Source organism: Armigeres subalbatus, chromosome 3 (assembly GCF_024139115.2).
Source record: "Armigeres subalbatus isolate Guangzhou_Male chromosome 3, GZ_Asu_2, whole genome shotgun sequence".
Classification (NCBI taxonomy): Eukaryota; Metazoa; Arthropoda; class Insecta; order Diptera; family Culicidae; genus Armigeres; species Armigeres subalbatus.
The window spans coordinates 315,771,398-315,788,165 of record NC_085141.1 but is presented as its reverse complement, the minus strand read 5'-3'; the positions used below and the strand labels follow the sequence as shown (position 1 = coordinate 315,788,165).

Here is a 16,768-nt window from a genome sequence, read left to right as displayed (position 1 = left end):
TTATGGTATACTGGTTGCATGTTATTGGTCTTGTTTTTGGATATTGAGATATTGTGAACGCAAGGGCTGGTAGTCTGGTTATTCTATTCTCTTAGTAAGGCCGGGTGACACCGACCTGAAACGGCGAATGGGCTAATGGCCAGGCTGTCTTCCGTCCCCTAAAACCGTGGCAGGCCTTGTGGCACGCGGTACAATCCTGTGGCTCAGCTGGTAGCTGAGTGGGAGTAGGCTCAGATGCTCCTTCCTGACTAGCGCTGATCTGGCTCTGAACACGAAAGTGTCAACCCTCGCATGGCCTCCCTGCATGCCGCAAGGTATGTATAGATAACCATGGGATCGCGAAGGCGACTACACCAACAGGATTCGACAGCAGCCGCAAGGGGGACCCAACAAACATGAGTTTCTCATTAAAAAAGTCAAAAACGACGAAGGAAGGAGGTGAGGCGAATGGCGACAAGGAGAACCCTTTCGCCAGGCGCAGCGGCCTTGATCGGTCACCCCAAAGATCGCCGGGGGGAGGCGATGGCGGAGCACGTGGTGGGTCGGAAGAGGTGCCGGTGGATGTTAAGATGGACGGCCCCACTCTGACCAAAGTCATTAACTCGGTGATGACTAACCACGGTGAGGATGGAGTCCAGACGATGGAGGTGATTACGGACGTTTCGGACGTAATCATGTCCTTCCTGGACAACCGAGTGAATTATAGTAAGGACTTAAAACAGGCCGTACTAACCCTCTGCGCTCTAGTCGTGGAGGCGAAGTCGGAGTGGAAGTCCTTGCTGGAAGCCAGTAAGGAGGCGGAGCACAAGATCCGTCTTCTTACTGAAGAAAAGGAATTGGCGGTTAGCCAAGCCAAGAAGGCCTCGAAGGAGGCCGAATCGAAGATTCGGCTCCTTGCAGAAGGGAAGCAGCTGGCGGAGAGCCAGACTGCAGAACTTAAACGGCGTATGGCTAACAGCGGAGCAACTCCTAAGCTTAGTAGGGTCACGCAGGAGGCGGACCTGAAAGTAGCTAATAAAGCCTCGGCACGGACCGCAGAAAAGGTCCGAGTGGAGACCGAGAGGAAAATGGTACCTCCACCTAGGAAGATACCAGAGGACCGCCGGGAGGAAGATCTACCATGGACAAAGGTAGTGAATCCTAAAAAGGAGAAAAGAAGCCGCCAGCAGGTCGCAAGGAGTGCGACCAAGGGAAAGGATCCAGCCACCGCCAAGAAGGGTAGAGCCCGTGAGGAAAAGGGTGCGCCTTCTAGTGGGAGTGGCAAGCGGAAGGATAGAGGTGAAGCGATCATTGTCAAGGCTGACGATAAAAGCTACGCCGAAGTCCTAAAGACTATGAGAGGCACTGAGAAGCTCTCTAGTCTAGGAGGGGATGTCAACTGCATCCGAAGAACGCGCAAAGGCGAGATGATTCTCGTCTTGAAGCGGGATGCTACTCGGAAGAGTTCCGAGTATAAAAAGTTGACGGAAGAGGTCCTGGGTGACAGGGTCCAGGTTAGAGCCCTGTGCCCAGTCCTGAACATCCAGTGCAAGGGCATGGATGAAATAACCGAAGCCGGAGACCTGGTAGACGCACTGAAGGATCAGTGTAATGTCGAGATCCAGGAATCCGCGATTCGGTTACGTAAAGGCTTTGCGGGAATGCAGGTTGCCTCATTCCAAGTACCTATGGCTGAGGCCAAGAAGGTGCTGGATAAGGTAAAACTGAAGGTGGGTTGGTCGGTGTGCTCGCTGAGCACAAGCCAACCCAATCAGGCCTGCTACAGGTGCCTTGGCCACGGTCATAAGTCCTATGACTGTAAGGGACCTGACCGTAGTAAGCTGTGCCGTAGGTGCGGAGCCGAAAACCACCAGGCTCGCACCTGCCAGGCTGCACCGAGATGCCTGATCTGTCCTACGGGGGCAGACAACAGGCATCTCACCGGTGCGCAGGCCTGTCCGGCCTCTAGAAGGGTCCAGACATGCAAGTAACACAGCTAAACTTGAACCACTGCGAGGCGGCCCAGCTGCTGCTACAACAGTCGGTTATCGAGTGTAAAGCTGATGTTGCCTTGCTGTCCGACCCATACCGCATCCCTGCTGGAAACGGCAGCTGGATTGCGGACAAGTCCGGTATGGTGGGAATCTGGACTTGTGGGCGCTACCCCATCCAGAAGATAATATCTTCGCCTAACGATGAGGGTTTCGTCATAGCAAAGGTAAACGGTGTTTACTTTTGTAGCTGCTACTGTCCTCCTAGATGGAGTATAGAGCAGTACACTAGGGTAGTTGATACTCTTGCGGCGAAGCTAACTGGCCTTAAACCAGTAGTTGTAGCAGGTGACTTCAATGCGTGGGCAGTGGACTGGGGTTCCCGGTTTACTAACGCTAGAGGTCATATCCTGTTAGAGTCACTAGCGGTATTGAACGTAGTTCTGCTGAACGAAGGTCAAGTGCCAACGTTCAGAGGACCGAGCGGTGATTCATGTATCGATGTCACCTTCTGCAGCGCAGGATGGACTGAAGAACCGAGATGGATGGTCCACGAGGGTCATACTTCTAGCGACCATCAGGAAGTACGTTTTATGGTCGAGTATACCCGGAGAACTACGACGAGAAGAGGTGGTGCAACGGATCCCGGATGGCGCACGTCACAGTTCAATCAAGAGCTGTTGGTGGAGGAACTGCGCTGGGAGAGTAGGACTACAGGACTAAGCGGTAACGACCTGACGGAAGTACTTACACGTGCTTGCGACGTGGCGATGCCAAGGAAGACCCAGCCCCCAGGAAATCGACAACCAGTGTACTGGTGGTCTGACACGATTGCAGATCTTCGTAGAACCTGTCTTAAAGCTAAAAGAAGGTTGCGACGTGCTAGAACAGACGCTGAGCGACTCGATAGACGAGGGGTATTCCGGACAGCGAGCAGAGCCCTGAACTACGAGATTAAATGTAGCAAGCGAGCCTGCTTCGAACAGCTGTGCAGGATGGCGAATGACACCCCGTGGGGCGATGCATACAGGATAGTGATGTCTAGGACCAAGAGCACACCTCCTGAAAGATCCCCAGAGCTGTTAGCCAGTATAGTAGAGGGACTGTTTCCGACACATGAACCATCGGACTGGCCCGCTACACCGTACGAGTCAGTCGACGTGGTACCGCTAGTGACTAACGAGGAGCTTATCGTAGCCGCAAGAAAACTTAAGCTCAATAAGGCGCCAGGCCCGGATGGTATTCCAAACCTGGCCCTTAAACACGCCATTCTTGCCAATCCAGATATGTTCAGGAGCTGCCTCCAGAGATGCATGGACGAAGGAAACTTCCCAGATCGATGGAAACGGCAGAAATTGGTGCTATTACCGAAGCCTGGCAAACAGCCGGGGATCCTTCGGCATACAGACCAATTTGCCTACTCGACACAGCTGGAAAGCTGCTAGAGAGGGTCATTCTGAATAGATTGTCGGCCTATACAGAGTGTGCTGGTGGCTTATCTAGCAACCAGTATGGCTTCCGTAAGGGCCGTTCTACCATCGAAGCAATTCGAGCGGTAACGGATACGGCCAAGATAGCGAGAGGTCTAAACAGAAGAGGTATTAGGTACTGCGCGTTGATTACACTCGATGTAAAAAACGCGTTCAACAATGCTAGCTGGGCAGCAATTGCTGACTCCTGCACCGATTGAGAGTTCCGGATTACCTGTGCAGGATACTGAAAAGCTATTTTCAGAATAGGGTGCTGTTATACAACACTGATGCCGGTCAAAAGTCGATCGTAGTGTCCGCGGGTGTTCCACAGGGATCGATCCTCGGACCGGTTCTGTGGAATATTATGTACGATGGAGTATTACGCCTAAGTCTTCCGGCCGGAGTGAAGATAGAAGGCTTCGCGGATGACGTAATGCTAGAAGTAGCAGGTGACACTCGTCGAAGCCGAACTGAAGGCTTCATACGCGATTGGCAGAGTGGAGGAATGGCTCAACTCGAGGCGGTTGTCCCTTGCACATCACAAGACAGAAGTTGTGGTAGTGCATAACCGTCATGGGCTGCAACAGGCGAGGATAAGAGTAGGGACCTGCACAGTTAACTCCGTGAGGTCTCTCAAGCATCTGGGCGTGATGATCGATGATAAGCTCAATTTTACGAGCCACGTCGATTATGCATGTCAGCGGGCTTCATTGGCGATAAAATCTTTATCACGAATGATGTCCAACAGATCGGCGGTGCATAGTCAAGTGCGTAGGCTGATAGCTGGCGTAGCATTGTCTATCATCCGTTATGGCGTGCCGGCATGGGCCGTAGCACTAAAAGCCGAGTACAATGTAAAGAAATTGATCAGAGTACACCGGCTGATGTGCTTACGTGTCGCGAGCGCATATCGCACCATATCATATGAGGCGGTGTGCGTTATAGCTGGAATGATGCCGATAGACACACTTCTAGAGGAGGACGTGGAGTGCTACAACGAAAGGGACTCGGTGCAAGTGCGACGTGTCAAGAGAGCAGCTTCGTTGCTCAAATGGCAAAGAGCATGGGACACCGCAGTCAAAGGTCGTTGGACCCACAGACTGATTCCAGATGTGTCCAACTGGGTTGATAGGAAGCATGGTCAAGTCAACTTCCACCTAACACAGGTGTTGTCTGAACATGGCTGCTTTAAGAAATTCCTACACAGGTTTGGCTTTGCAGATTCTGCGGAGTGTCCTGAATGTGTAGGTGAGGTAGAATCGGCAGAGCATGTGATGTTCGCATGCCCGCGATTCGAGGTAGAACGCAATACCATGCTGCTTATTAGTGGTATGGATACAACCCCGGACAACCTCGTCGAGAGGATGTGCCGGGAAGAAGCTATATGGAATGCGGTGAACACAGCATCTCAACAGATCATGTCGAAACTGCAGCGGTGGTGGCGTCTTGAACAAAACCAACGAGTGCAGTAAGGGCACCTGTGATGCAGTGAACACCTTGCTCACCCCGACAACCAACATGTCGCGGGTGGGCTGCGGGGACCTCAGTATGTAGATATAGAGGTCATTGCGGTTCACGCGCGGTGGTTGTTGTCGGGGTGCTCGTCTCCAACGTGAGATTATGATACGGACCGATAGGGTTACTATCATAGCTTGCGATCGATGGGTGGTGAGGTAGACACCCTTGAAGTCGATGTTGTGTGTATTGACGTCAAGTGCGTTAGCATAGGCGTGAGCGTTCTCAATAGTCCCCCCCTGATGTATTGCTTAATTGCGGTGCCGGGGTATGGACTGGCGAAAGGGTTTTGGTTTTAGTGGGTCGGGTGAGAGTTACATGACATACCCATCCCCACACTACCTGAGTACCTCCTCAGGTGTCTGGTTGCAGATTTCCGTTTACCCTTGCTCAAGAAAAAAAAAAAAAAAAACACCAAATTCACCACACGTAACGTCTGCGGAAAGTCGTGTCGTGTTTACATTTTTTCATCGTCGAACGGAACAGAACAGGCCTATGCTAAGAGCTCATGTTTAGCGTAGCCAACACCAACACCAACGCCGAGCAACGTACGTCAAATCTAAAAAAGCCTAACATCATAAAACATCCAAATTCAGCTTTCTTCAATATGCAACTTTAATCGGGAATATTCATTAAATATGACTAATGAGTTTAATTGATTCAAAACTTATCTACAGGATCAATTTTGATTTTACTTACATGGAGAACAACAATTTGTCTTTTATTTCACCGTGAAAAGCTTGAGAAGAATTTAAAAATAAATCCTGCTCTTTTATTGTTGTGGATATTTTTAATTATCAAGCTACAATCATTGGTGTTGTTGACGATTGTTGACATCTCATGCAACTGACAGCGGTCTATCTGCACACTGTGCCCGGGACATGGTGGCTATTTTTAGGCTAAGGGAGTTAGATAGGGGTGTCTATAGCCTGGAACAGAACGACACGAACAGAAACCGAAGTTTTGGAAAGCTGCAGCTGTTTGTTGATCAGCTGTTTTTAAAATTGTACTCATTTTCTTTATCATTTTTATCTGAATATTTAACAGTGACATGCTGGACAAAGTGAAACACATAATACTGGTCCTGTCGGGAAAGGGTGGAGTTGGCAAATCAACAGTTAGCACACAACTTGCCCTAACTCTCTCAGAATCGGCATTCAAGGTGAGTCATCAAAAATCATTTCACATTGTTTTGCTTTAATTTCATGTTTCAATGTCTGCTCAGGTCGGTCTGCTAGACATCGATCTGTGCGGTCCCAGTGTGCCGTACTTACTCGGCCTAGAAGAGCACGATGTCCACCAATGCGAGGAAGGTTGGGTCCCGGTGTACACGAGTGCGGAAAAGAATTTAGCCGTCATGTCCATAGGATTCCTGCTGAAGAACCGAACCGATGCCGTAATCTGGCGTGGGCCAAAGAAGACGGCGATGATCAAGCAGTTTTTGGAGGATGTCGCTTGGGAGGATTTAGATTACCTGATTATCGATACTCCACCGGGGACATCCGATGAACACATCACCGTTATGGAAAATCTGAAAACGGTCAACGCTGACGGTGCGATCATTGTGACAACTCCACAGGAGATGGCACTGGAGGACGTTCGGAAGGAAGTGACGTTTTGCAAGAAAACCGGAATCAAAATAATTGGGATTGTGGAGAATATGAGTGGGTTTGTGTGTCCTAATTGCTCGGAGTGTACGAATATTTTCTCGTCAGGAGGAGGAGTGGCACTGGCGGAGTTAGCGAAGGTTCCACATCTAGGGACATTGCCGATTGATCCAAGAGTGGGGGCATTGGCTGGGTCGGGGAAGGCTTGCGTGAAGGAACTCCCAGAATGCACGACATCTAAAGTTCTTCGAAGCATTGTTGAAAATATTAGCGCGGATAAATAGGTAAAGAAGGTGAGATTTCTTCAATTATAATTTTATTAGAAACATGTTTTCTGTCCGAACTATTCCTTTTCTTTATAACTTATTTAAAGAATAGTAATAATGAATTTGATTTTCTTTGTTGCATTGTTTTTTAGCTTTATTCAAAAGATCTTCAATTGAATCTATCTTTTACTGTGATCTTATGATAATAATGTGGTGCAAGCTCCGTGAGCCATTCCTGCTTTATGACTGTTATGTCCTTCATGAAGAGTTTGGTGGTGTGCATCAACTCGCAGAATATTACCCATTGGGGCTGTTCCTCCGTGTACAGACAGGATATGGGATGAATGGCGAGCTCTGTGTTGCCTCTCACTGTTCTGTAGACTCCCGAATGATGTAAATATGCAGCGTACGGAAAGAATCCAGAAACAATGCACCGGCATATGGTTTCCACATTTCCGTTGCAAGAAAGTAGCGGAATATTCAGTTCTCTTTCCAGCATACTGCACAGCTGTGTTTTTATTTCATGTGCTCGTTTCAGGTTCCGATAAATCAGAAAGTTCTGCCCGCAAAATTCTTTAGTTCGGTCGTTTTCTACGAATGCCAAATAGACATTCAGTAAAGTGATCAAATCGCCTTCTGCGACCTCAAAGTTTCGCTTGGCAATACGAGCGCGAATCGCTCCCTGTCCACTGACCGGTTTGGAAAACACAGATTGGACCTGTAGCATGGCTATTATGATCAGGATCTCCTCCGAGCAACCCATTTCTCCGGCTTTGTACAGCATTTTTGCAAGCATAGCGTTAAACGGCATTTCTGCCAGGAAATATCCGACGGGGCTGGTTAGATTTCCATCGGCGTCGAGAGCTTCCAAGGCGTACAATGTCTCAAGCGACGCAAGTAAATTCTTCGCAGGGGGAGGTGATGGAAACGTAAATCTCAAAATGTTGTCTATTCCGAGGGCCTTCAGGAAAAGAACGGTGCTGCATAAATCTGTGCGACGCATTTCCGGAGGTGTGTGGTCTGGAAGCTTATCCCATTCTTCTTCGGTATAAAGTCGGTAGACTTTTCCGCTTCGGATGCGCCCTGCCCTTCCGGCACGCTGCACTGCGGCTGCTTTACTCGTTGGAACCACTACCAGGCTGTTTGTGGTGCTGTCTGCTGAGTACCAGTTGAGCTTGACGAAGCCACAATCAATGACTGCAAAAAAACAAGAAAATCGAAAAAAAGGATGAAGAAAATAAAGATAAATGTTCATAAAAGCATAATTGACGCATGTTTGCACGAATTCCTATGCACATGAGAGAGTAATGCATTCATTGATAAATTAAGTAAGATTTTAAGATTTAGAAAAAAAAATCTTGATAGATTTAAAGTACCCTCTGATGCGTTCGCTACCCCAGTGTTAAATTTTGATTGAAATGTTATTCAAAATTTATGGAATTATGTTTGATTTATAAATGACTATATCGGACTCCCCTGTTAAACAACGCTGCTTACCATAGACAATTCCAGGAATAGTAACGGACGTCTCTGCAATATTTGTTGCTAGAATGATCTTACGAATTCCTTTGGGAGCACTAAAGAACACCTTCAGTTGATCGGTATTTGACAAGGTTCCATACATAGGAAGAATGAGCATATCGTCTTTTCCGCTGGCCTCATTATGCTCTCGTAGTAAGTCCAGTGCCTTGAGCACTTCCTCTTGGCCCGTTAAAAATGCAAGAATGTCACCTCGCTGTTCGTGCCGATGAATCTTCATTGTTGTTTCTACTGTTGCCTTGACATAATCGGGGCATGGTTCTGAAATAAATCTTTAAATTGAAAATTGGGACTGCATTATTATATTGTTCAGTTTCCTACCTTCCAAGTAGAACACCTCATACGGGTACATCCGACCTTCTACAGTCAGTATGACCGAAGTATCCTTCTCGTCTTTCTTTTTCTTCAAATTGAAGAACTGCTGAAAAAGCTCCGCGTCCACCGTCGCTGACGAAATAATGATCTTCAACGAGGACCGCTTCCGGGCAATTTTCTTCAGCAAGCCCAGCACTGTATCGGTCAGCACACTGCGTTCGTGTGCTTCATCCACCATGATCACGCCGTACTGCGTCAAAAGCGGGTCGGCCAACATTTCCCTCAGCAGGATACCCTCGGTCATGTACTTGATTTTGGTCGTCTCGGGGTTACATTTCGATACGAACCGTATGGACACGCCAACCGTTTCGCCGCTCAACTCGCCGCGCTCCGTTGCCACCCGATCGGCCAGAGTTATGGCCGATATGCGCCGGGGCTCTGTCACACCGATCAGTCCCTTGGTGTGCCATCCGAACTCGTACAGATACTGGGGAAAAGAAATTAAGGAAACAATATTTAATTAAGGGTAAGTTTGGTAACTGGTAACTCCAGTAGCATTGCGAGCAAAGACGTAGGATTTCCAATCCGAAAATGGCGAGTTCGATTCTCTGTCCGATCTAGGATGTTTTCAGGTTGAAAAAATGAAAGCTTTCTGGAAACCCTGGGCATAGTGTATTAATTGTACTTGCCACACAAGATATAAACTAATGCAATGGCGGCATAGAAAAGTTGTTAATTAATAACTGAGCTAATGCTAAAAAAATGGAAAGCAGGCTAAGTTCCAGTTGGAATGTAGAGCTACTGAGGAATCCAAAGTGGCTATTTGTGACAAAATCCACTAGTCCAGAATGTTTCATTGAAATCTGGAAGGGTGTTGCTAACATTTGTTAGAGTTGGCGCGAAATCCCTCGTAGGGAACATCCACAAAGTACGTCATGCAAAAATTGACGATTTTAAACACCCCCCCCTTCTTCGTTACGCTTTTGTAACAAACCTATAAAATTTTTGTATGGATCGTCACGCTGCTCTGAACATCCTAACTCTGAACCTCCTTCCCCCTAGACGCGTGACGTACTTTGTGGATGGCCTCTTATGTTGTTTTTACTCCGCAATCGAAATTTTTGTGATAGGTTGGCAGCGCCGTAGCGTGAGGTTGGCCAGGTTGGCCCCCGCCAAGGGCGCCAGGCCTCAGGGGGCGCCGAGATCAAAATTTCAGCTTTAAGGGATAGATCAGAATTATAAGTTAAGGGGCAATCAATAACAAACCGACTACAAAACCTAAAGTGGTAAAGATATTAATTAGAAAATATTTTATATATCAACATGTCAAATGGCTTTTCCGGTCACTGAGTCATCCGTTTACTAGTTTAAAGTTATTTAGATTCAAGCGATTCCCTCAGAGGCTACAGCCATAATAATCCCGGTTTCGGAAGGCATTTTATTCAGACAAACCATTTTTTTTGAGTTTAGAAAAATGGCCATAATGACCGAATTTAATCCAATTGCATTTCGGATTCAAAGAGACCAAAAACTTCATATATGTGAGTTCATATATGTGAATAAACAAAACGAAGTCGTTGAATATCTGCTGAATAGTAATAATTTGACATATCCCAAACGGGCTTGGTGGTCATACGGCTACCACTTCTGCCTAATACGCAGGAGGTCGTGGGTTCAATCACAGGCCCGTTTCATTCCTCGTACTTTATTTTTTTCTATATATTTCTCATGTTCTAGCAATAGCTCCTATAGCTCCTTTATCTATTTTCTCTATTTTAAGCTTATTTAAAAAAAAAAATCTCGAACAGTTTACCACCTAACTTAGCTGTCTTAGTGGTAATGTGTCAAATATGGTCTAACCACCTAAAGCGATTGCGGATCAATAACATTCTATTTTCTCAAGCACGTGATTTCTGGCGTAGCCTACAGTATCGAAGTGTGTTTGTTTACCAGTCGATGATTGCTATTACGACTCAAATTGATAGCTTATGGCTATTGCGTCAAATGCTATGCTTTGACAGAGCAATTGAGTTGAACAACTTAGTTGAATTCAATTGGCTTGCCTCCAGGAATTCTGAATGCAATCCACCAGGGATTCCGATGGGAATGTACCAGATAATACGATGGGAATGTTTCAGGAATTCTAATGAGAAGCTTCTAGAGCTTCCGAATAGAATCCTCCAGGAACTCCAACGTGAATGTTCAAGGATTTCGTAGGCAATGTTCCAGGGATGTAGAAGCAAATCATTGAAGGATTCCTGAGCAATCTGGCGAGGGATCCCGATGCAAATCGTCGAGGAACTCCAAACCAATCCTTCAGATATTCCTTGAAGAATCATCCAGCCATTCCGAAGGAAATCCTCAGGGGATGTTGAAGCAAATCTTCGAGGGATCCCGAAGCAAATCATTGAAGGATTTCGAAGCAAATCGTCGAATGATTCCAAAGCAATTCATCAAGGGATTCCGAAGTAAATCGTCGAGGGGGTCCGAACTAAATCTTCGAGGATTTCCGAAGAAAACCGTCGGTGTATTTCCGGAGCAAATTGTCGAATGATTCCGAAGCAATTCGTCGAGAGATTTCGAAGCAAATCATTGAGGGATTCCGAGGCAAAACGTCGAGAGACTCCGAAATAAATATTCAAGGGGTTCTGAACCAAATCGTCGAAGTACTCTGAAACAAATCGTCAAGGAATTCTGAAGCAAATCTCTCAACGATTTCGGAATAAATTTTCGAACGACTCCGGAGGAATTTCGAAGCAAATTAACAAGAGATTCTGAGGCAAATCCTCCATGGATTATGGAGGGTATCCACAGATTCCCAAGGGTATCCTTCAACGATACCGAAAGAAATCCAGTCTGAGTTCATCTGGGTTCCGGTTGGAATACTTCGATGATTCTGAAAGGAATTCTTCAGAAATTTCAAAAAGAAATTTTCTCAGGTGCTGATGGCAATTGTGGAGCTGGAGATTATCAATCTGCTAGGCAAGCGGAAGTCTGCTAGAAAACTGTCACTCCAGTGCGTGATGGTTGACCACATGTCTTTGACTGCTGGAAAAGTACCACGATTGCTTTGATTGATATATTGGTGGCTCTCCGTTGTTGTTCATATCAAGCTTGCTTTGATGCTATCAAATCATATAGATATTGACTTTTAATAATTAACGCCAAGTGCAATTTCACTGCCACACAGGAATCTTTCTTAGAAATAAGAAACAAGCTCATTTGTTTCCACTCATTTCATTATGATAGGGTGAATATGGGAGATAACTCTTTTGTCTTCAATTTTTTTCAGTAATTTATTATGCTATATCTTGAAAATTTATATCACTGCTAACTAATCCTAGGGGGGCTATTTTTTTCTAGGGTGGTCTAAGCCTCCCCCCCCCGCCTTCTCTTATTTACGCCAAAGACTATTCGCATCTTGTAAACAACCTAGGATCCGTGTTATCCCAGTCCGGCTAAATTGAAATTCCTAATAAAACCCCTTACCTTCAGGGTTATCAGTCGAAATTTCTCCTGATTGCATGAAGCCATTTTTTTTTAGAAATTTAGCAGAACAGATGTTCGGAGGCTCCACGTCCCATGTTACAGAAACGAAATATATCATTCTGAACCTGGCCAATAATTTTCAAATGATATCTACTCGGGCAGTATCCGGCTGTAAGGCCAGTAAATATGCAATGAGCTCTTTTAGTGAGCTCCAAGAGCTTTTCGTTTACTTAAACATTGGGAATTATAAATCTCTTATTTTACTTAGTAAGAAAGGGGCGCCCAAAAAAGTTTCGCCAAGGGCGCTGAGAGTCCACGCTACGGCTCTGTAGGTTGGTGAAATAGATTTCTTTTCTGTTTATATTAGGAACCTAGATATCAAACAAGTGATGTAGAGAATCTCGAGTCTCAAGCGACCGCTTTGTAGCCAAAGGAAAATCCGATGTAATGCAAGAACGGGTTTCAGAAAGACCATGCAGCGAAACGGTATAATCAACCATTTCATTTCGTTTGTCTCGTATTGACGATTGCATACGTGCTCGTTAGCATCGGAGATTTTTATCTTATCAGCATAGAAACACAAAGTAGAAAGCTGTATGAATGCAGCCATGTGCGCGTTTTGTTGTTCGTTCGTCTGAACGTTGATTACTTTAGCGACAATTTTAACGTTCAATAGATGATTTTCTGAAATAGTTGAACAAGTACACAAGTACACCATAATGGCGGATGCTATAAAATATTTGACATTAGCTGTTTCCAGACACTGAACTGAAATTTTCATCTAAGCATGCCTGTGTGTTTCGTCACCAACAACAACGTGACATTTGTTTTGATATCAACAAGGAAAAAACCCAGATTAATCCACCTACAGTGAGATTTTGACCCTTCCTTAGTTATAAGGAATTTTTTCCAGACTCCAGTATTTAAAACGAGATAAAACTACTCAGCTTCCCACGGCGATTTACCGTGAAAGTGACAAAATAATTGCCTACCCAAAGGCGGATGTCTTGGGTTGAGTGACAACTTAACGAATGATAACGTACTGTACTTCATGCTGCCTATCTATAAGGCGCTCGTCGGATTGAATAACTATTGTGACATGGTTAGCAACTATCGTAACGCTGGTTGCATATATTGTACTCGTCAATTTCCAGAGACCTCGATATTGATCAATCCAGAACTAACTAAATCAGTCATTGATCTGAGCGAAACTCAATAGCGTTCAATAATAACATACATTTCACCTTATGGATGCCTAATTTGGTAAAACTAAACTTGTTCAATACCTTAAAAATGAGCGAGATTTTTATGGTAGTAAATTTCAGAATTTGCACACATACGCACACATACATGCATACAAGTGATCTATTAGTGTCTCGAAACATGCTCACATTTGCTATCTAGCTTCTACTGAAGAAATTTTTGAAATCCCTTTCAATTTTTACGTTTTTGCTTTTCTGAGTAGATTTTTTTTGTACATGCTTCTATATGTTCCTCAATAAAAATCATTTGTTTCTTTGGAACAAATCAGAAAAATAGGCATAATTCCATATCATATCATTTGTTATAATTATATTTTCAATGTCAAAGTGAATTTGTTTTAAATACCATACATTTTATTTAATAATTAACGAGATTTCTTGATAGATTAATACGTAACACACCTGCGTAACGCATACAAAGTGAAATTATAGACACTTCCGAAGGAAGGGTCAAAAACGCAAGTACTGAAACTTGTCATTTTTACATTCCTCTTAAACTAGCTAACCCATTCAATATTTTATTTCAGAAAAGAAGTACCAAAGGAAAGATTACCTTCAAGTCGTTTTACACATTAAGATATAAGCTCGTCATCATAAAGCCTTAGGATTCGCTTCTGAAGTAAAAATTGAGCGCTAGTGACTGAGTTTTCATCATCTTAAAACCCACAGTTATACACAGTCAGTTCTCACCAGGGTTGTTAACGTTAATCAACGATTAACGCCGTTAACGTTAACTTTTGCATAAATTAACGTCAACGGCGTTGCGTTGATTTGCAAGGTTGTTATCGTCAGCGTCAACGATTTGCGTTGAATCAACGCTATCGAATCACGTTATGTTGGCGTTGATTTTAATTTACGTTGGTAAACAATACGTTTCTATGGATAATCCTTGTATCCATGGATAATGAAAAAACACTACCCATGAGTATAAATAGTCGTAGAAGCAAGGAAAGCTTGTCATTGTCAGTATTTCCACGGACATTTTATAGCTAATCTATTTTCAAGATTTCAAATGGCCGTGAACGAAGCTACAAGAATGCCTTGGGATGGCTTCAATATATACTTCGATTTTGTACAGCAGAAGAGCACGAAAAATTTTGAAGCTCGATGCAAATTGTGCATCCCAGAATATTGTGTGATAAAGTGTTCGTTCACATCTTCTTCAAATTTGAAAAGCCATCTTAAGGTAAGTTTCATTGAGCTGTAAACTAGGTTCTATAATTCTTATATTCACTTCATCAGCGGAAGCACGAATTTGCGGATCAGCAGCTGAAAAACGAGTTTGCAAGCGGAAGAAAAAAAATCCGATGTTCGGAAAATGAACCGGAAGCGCCAGTCACTCAAGAAGATGTTGATGATGCCGTAGATGAATACATTATCAACGATGGACTTGCTTTTCGTACCGTAGAGTCACCTGTTTCAGGAAACTAGTTCTGCTAGGACTACCTAAAGAAATAACCGTTAGTTGCCGCCAAACACTGATGCAGCGTTTGGATGGCCGATTCCGAAGAATGTTAGGTGGTTTGAAATCTCAGCTTGCAAATGCCAGCAATGTGGCAACGACGGCCGATTACAACTTCTCGAGGCAAAACATTTATGAGCATTATATAATTCAATAATCATGATGCAACATTTATTATTATTTTTTGTATGTTCTTGTTACAGATGAGATTGATTATGAGGACGACGAAACCGATTACTTGGAATCAGTAGATGACGATGAGTTATTGACGAATCTGGAAGTATTCGAGAATGATATGTTACTCCCACCTCACCAAAGGTGTGCCAGTCACATTCTGAATTTAGTGACGTCTCATGATGGGTTCAAGAACATAAGCGAGAAGAGCAGTCCATTGTCAAAAATGGAAGCAGCTGTTCAAAAGAAATTGAAAACTTGGTGGCGTCTACAGAATAAATCGTCTGCAGTAGCGGAGATAATAAAGGCCGGAATAGGCGTATGCTTTATTACGCCTTGTAAAACAAGGTGGAATTCGGAATATAAAGCAAGACAACAGGTTAGAATGCTTAGTTGTATGTCGAGTTGCCTTTTGATTTGATTTTTTTCTCCAGATCTGTGAGCTGTACGACAAGAATGTTGAAAACGTTGAGAAAGTAATCGATCGAGCAGGACTTCCAAAGCTTCTTCCATCCGAGTTAACATATCTCCGGGAATATGTATGGGTAACACACCCAGTTGCATATGCCTTAGATTTACTCCAAAAAGAAAAGTACATGTTTTTGGGGTATCTTTTACCCACTGTGCATAGTCTTCTCCGCCAGCTAGAAGCTCGTCGGAAAATGAAAGGAAAGCCATTAAAGTACTGCGTTCCCTTATTGAATGAAATGATTCGATCAATAAATTCAGAGCGAAGATTTGGATGTATGATGACTGAAGAAGATCTTTTGGTAGCCACATCTTTGATTCCTTGTTTTAAAATTGATTGGGATGGCTTAAATGTTCATTCATCTAAGGGTATCATACAGGACCTGCTTTTGAAGCAGATGAAAGCAGTTGATGATGGCACTCATCCGTGTGTTCGTCATGCCACTGAGAACGTGCATTGCAATAACTCCTTTCAAACATTTGAAGCTGAACGGTCAGGCGGATTTGAAGAACCAGATGAAGATTCGTTGTTTTTCGGGTTGAACCATTCCACGCTTTCAAGATATTCTGCAATTCCCGATGAAGAATCAGTAGAAGAAGAACTTGCACGATTTCTCTCTTCAAGTAGTCAGACGAGTATTGAAGACTGTTTCGGAGAGAAGAGCAAGAAACCATTCAAAAGATTAGGAAAACTTTTCTTGTATTATAACACAGCTCTTCCTTCAAGCGCTAGTGTTGAAAGATTATTTTCTTTAGTTGGAAGCATTTTTAAAGCCGATAGAGCAAACTTGTCAGATGCAAATTTGGAGATACAAGCACTTATGTGTGCTAACAACAAATTGTAAAATAATGCCTTTGCAGTTACGTTTCATAGAATATTTCAACATATGTACATAATTATTAATTTTGCTCTTAATTCGATCATTTGACTGAAATATATAACATTTACTAGTATAGTATACATTCATAGTTTTTTTCCCCTTGAGAAACGTAGATTTACTTAGACAGTAATAAAATTTTTTCCCCAACTTGTATGATTCAATTTTCGGTATGTACCGTACCGTATGTACTAAAATATACAGAAAAAATCTTGTATTAAAAATTAGGCATGGGAATATAAAGAAAAAAAATTGCTTGGGCAGCAATATCATCACGAATAATGTCGATACATCATGCTAAGGTACACAATAGACAAACAAAATTCAGGATTTGGAAATTTGAATTCAACT

At 43.9% G+C, this 16,768-nt stretch overlaps 2 protein-coding genes across 11 annotated transcripts in view; one reads left to right on the top strand and one right to left on the bottom strand.

Moving 5' to 3' along the window:
• The first annotated feature begins 5,864 nt into the window (after window positions 1-5,864).
• Window positions 5,865-6,878, top strand: LOC134225366 (cytosolic Fe-S cluster assembly factor Nubp2 homolog). The gene is made up of 2 exons (XM_062705378.1): window positions 5,865-6,119; window positions 6,183-6,878. Exons 1-2 carry the CDS (start codon window positions 6,009-6,011, stop codon window positions 6,846-6,848), a joined length of 777 nt encoding a protein of 258 aa, XP_062561362.1. The 5' UTR covers window positions 5,865-6,008; the 3' UTR covers window positions 6,849-6,878.
• Window positions 6,879-6,921: 43 nt separating this feature from the next.
• LOC134225363 (probable ATP-dependent RNA helicase DHX35) overlaps window positions 6,922-16,768 on the bottom strand; it is a 104,735-nt gene continuing 94,888 nt past the window's right edge. For all 10 annotated transcript variants that reach the window (XM_062705366.1, XM_062705370.1, XM_062705375.1 and 7 more), the window contains 3 exons: window positions 8,691-9,171; window positions 8,328-8,630; window positions 6,922-8,027 (listed from right to left, as the gene is read on the bottom strand). In XM_062705366.1, coding sequence (XP_062561350.1) covers window positions 7,000-8,027; window positions 8,328-8,630; window positions 8,691-9,171 — 1,812 coding nt within the window. In that variant the 3' untranslated portion in view covers window positions 6,922-6,999. The remainder of the gene's footprint in view (window positions 8,028-8,327; window positions 8,631-8,690; window positions 9,172-16,768) is intronic.

Excerpts from the sequence above, each read along its gene's own strand:
- LOC134225366 (XM_062705378.1), top strand. The coding sequence starts at position 6,009 with ATGCTGGACAAAGTGAAACACATAATACTGGTCCTGTCGGGAAAGGGT. Across the intron at positions 6,120-6,182 it reads TCTCAGAATCGGCATTCAAG|GTCGGTCTGCTAGACATCGA; the intron begins GTGAGTCATCAA and ends ATGTCTGCTCAG.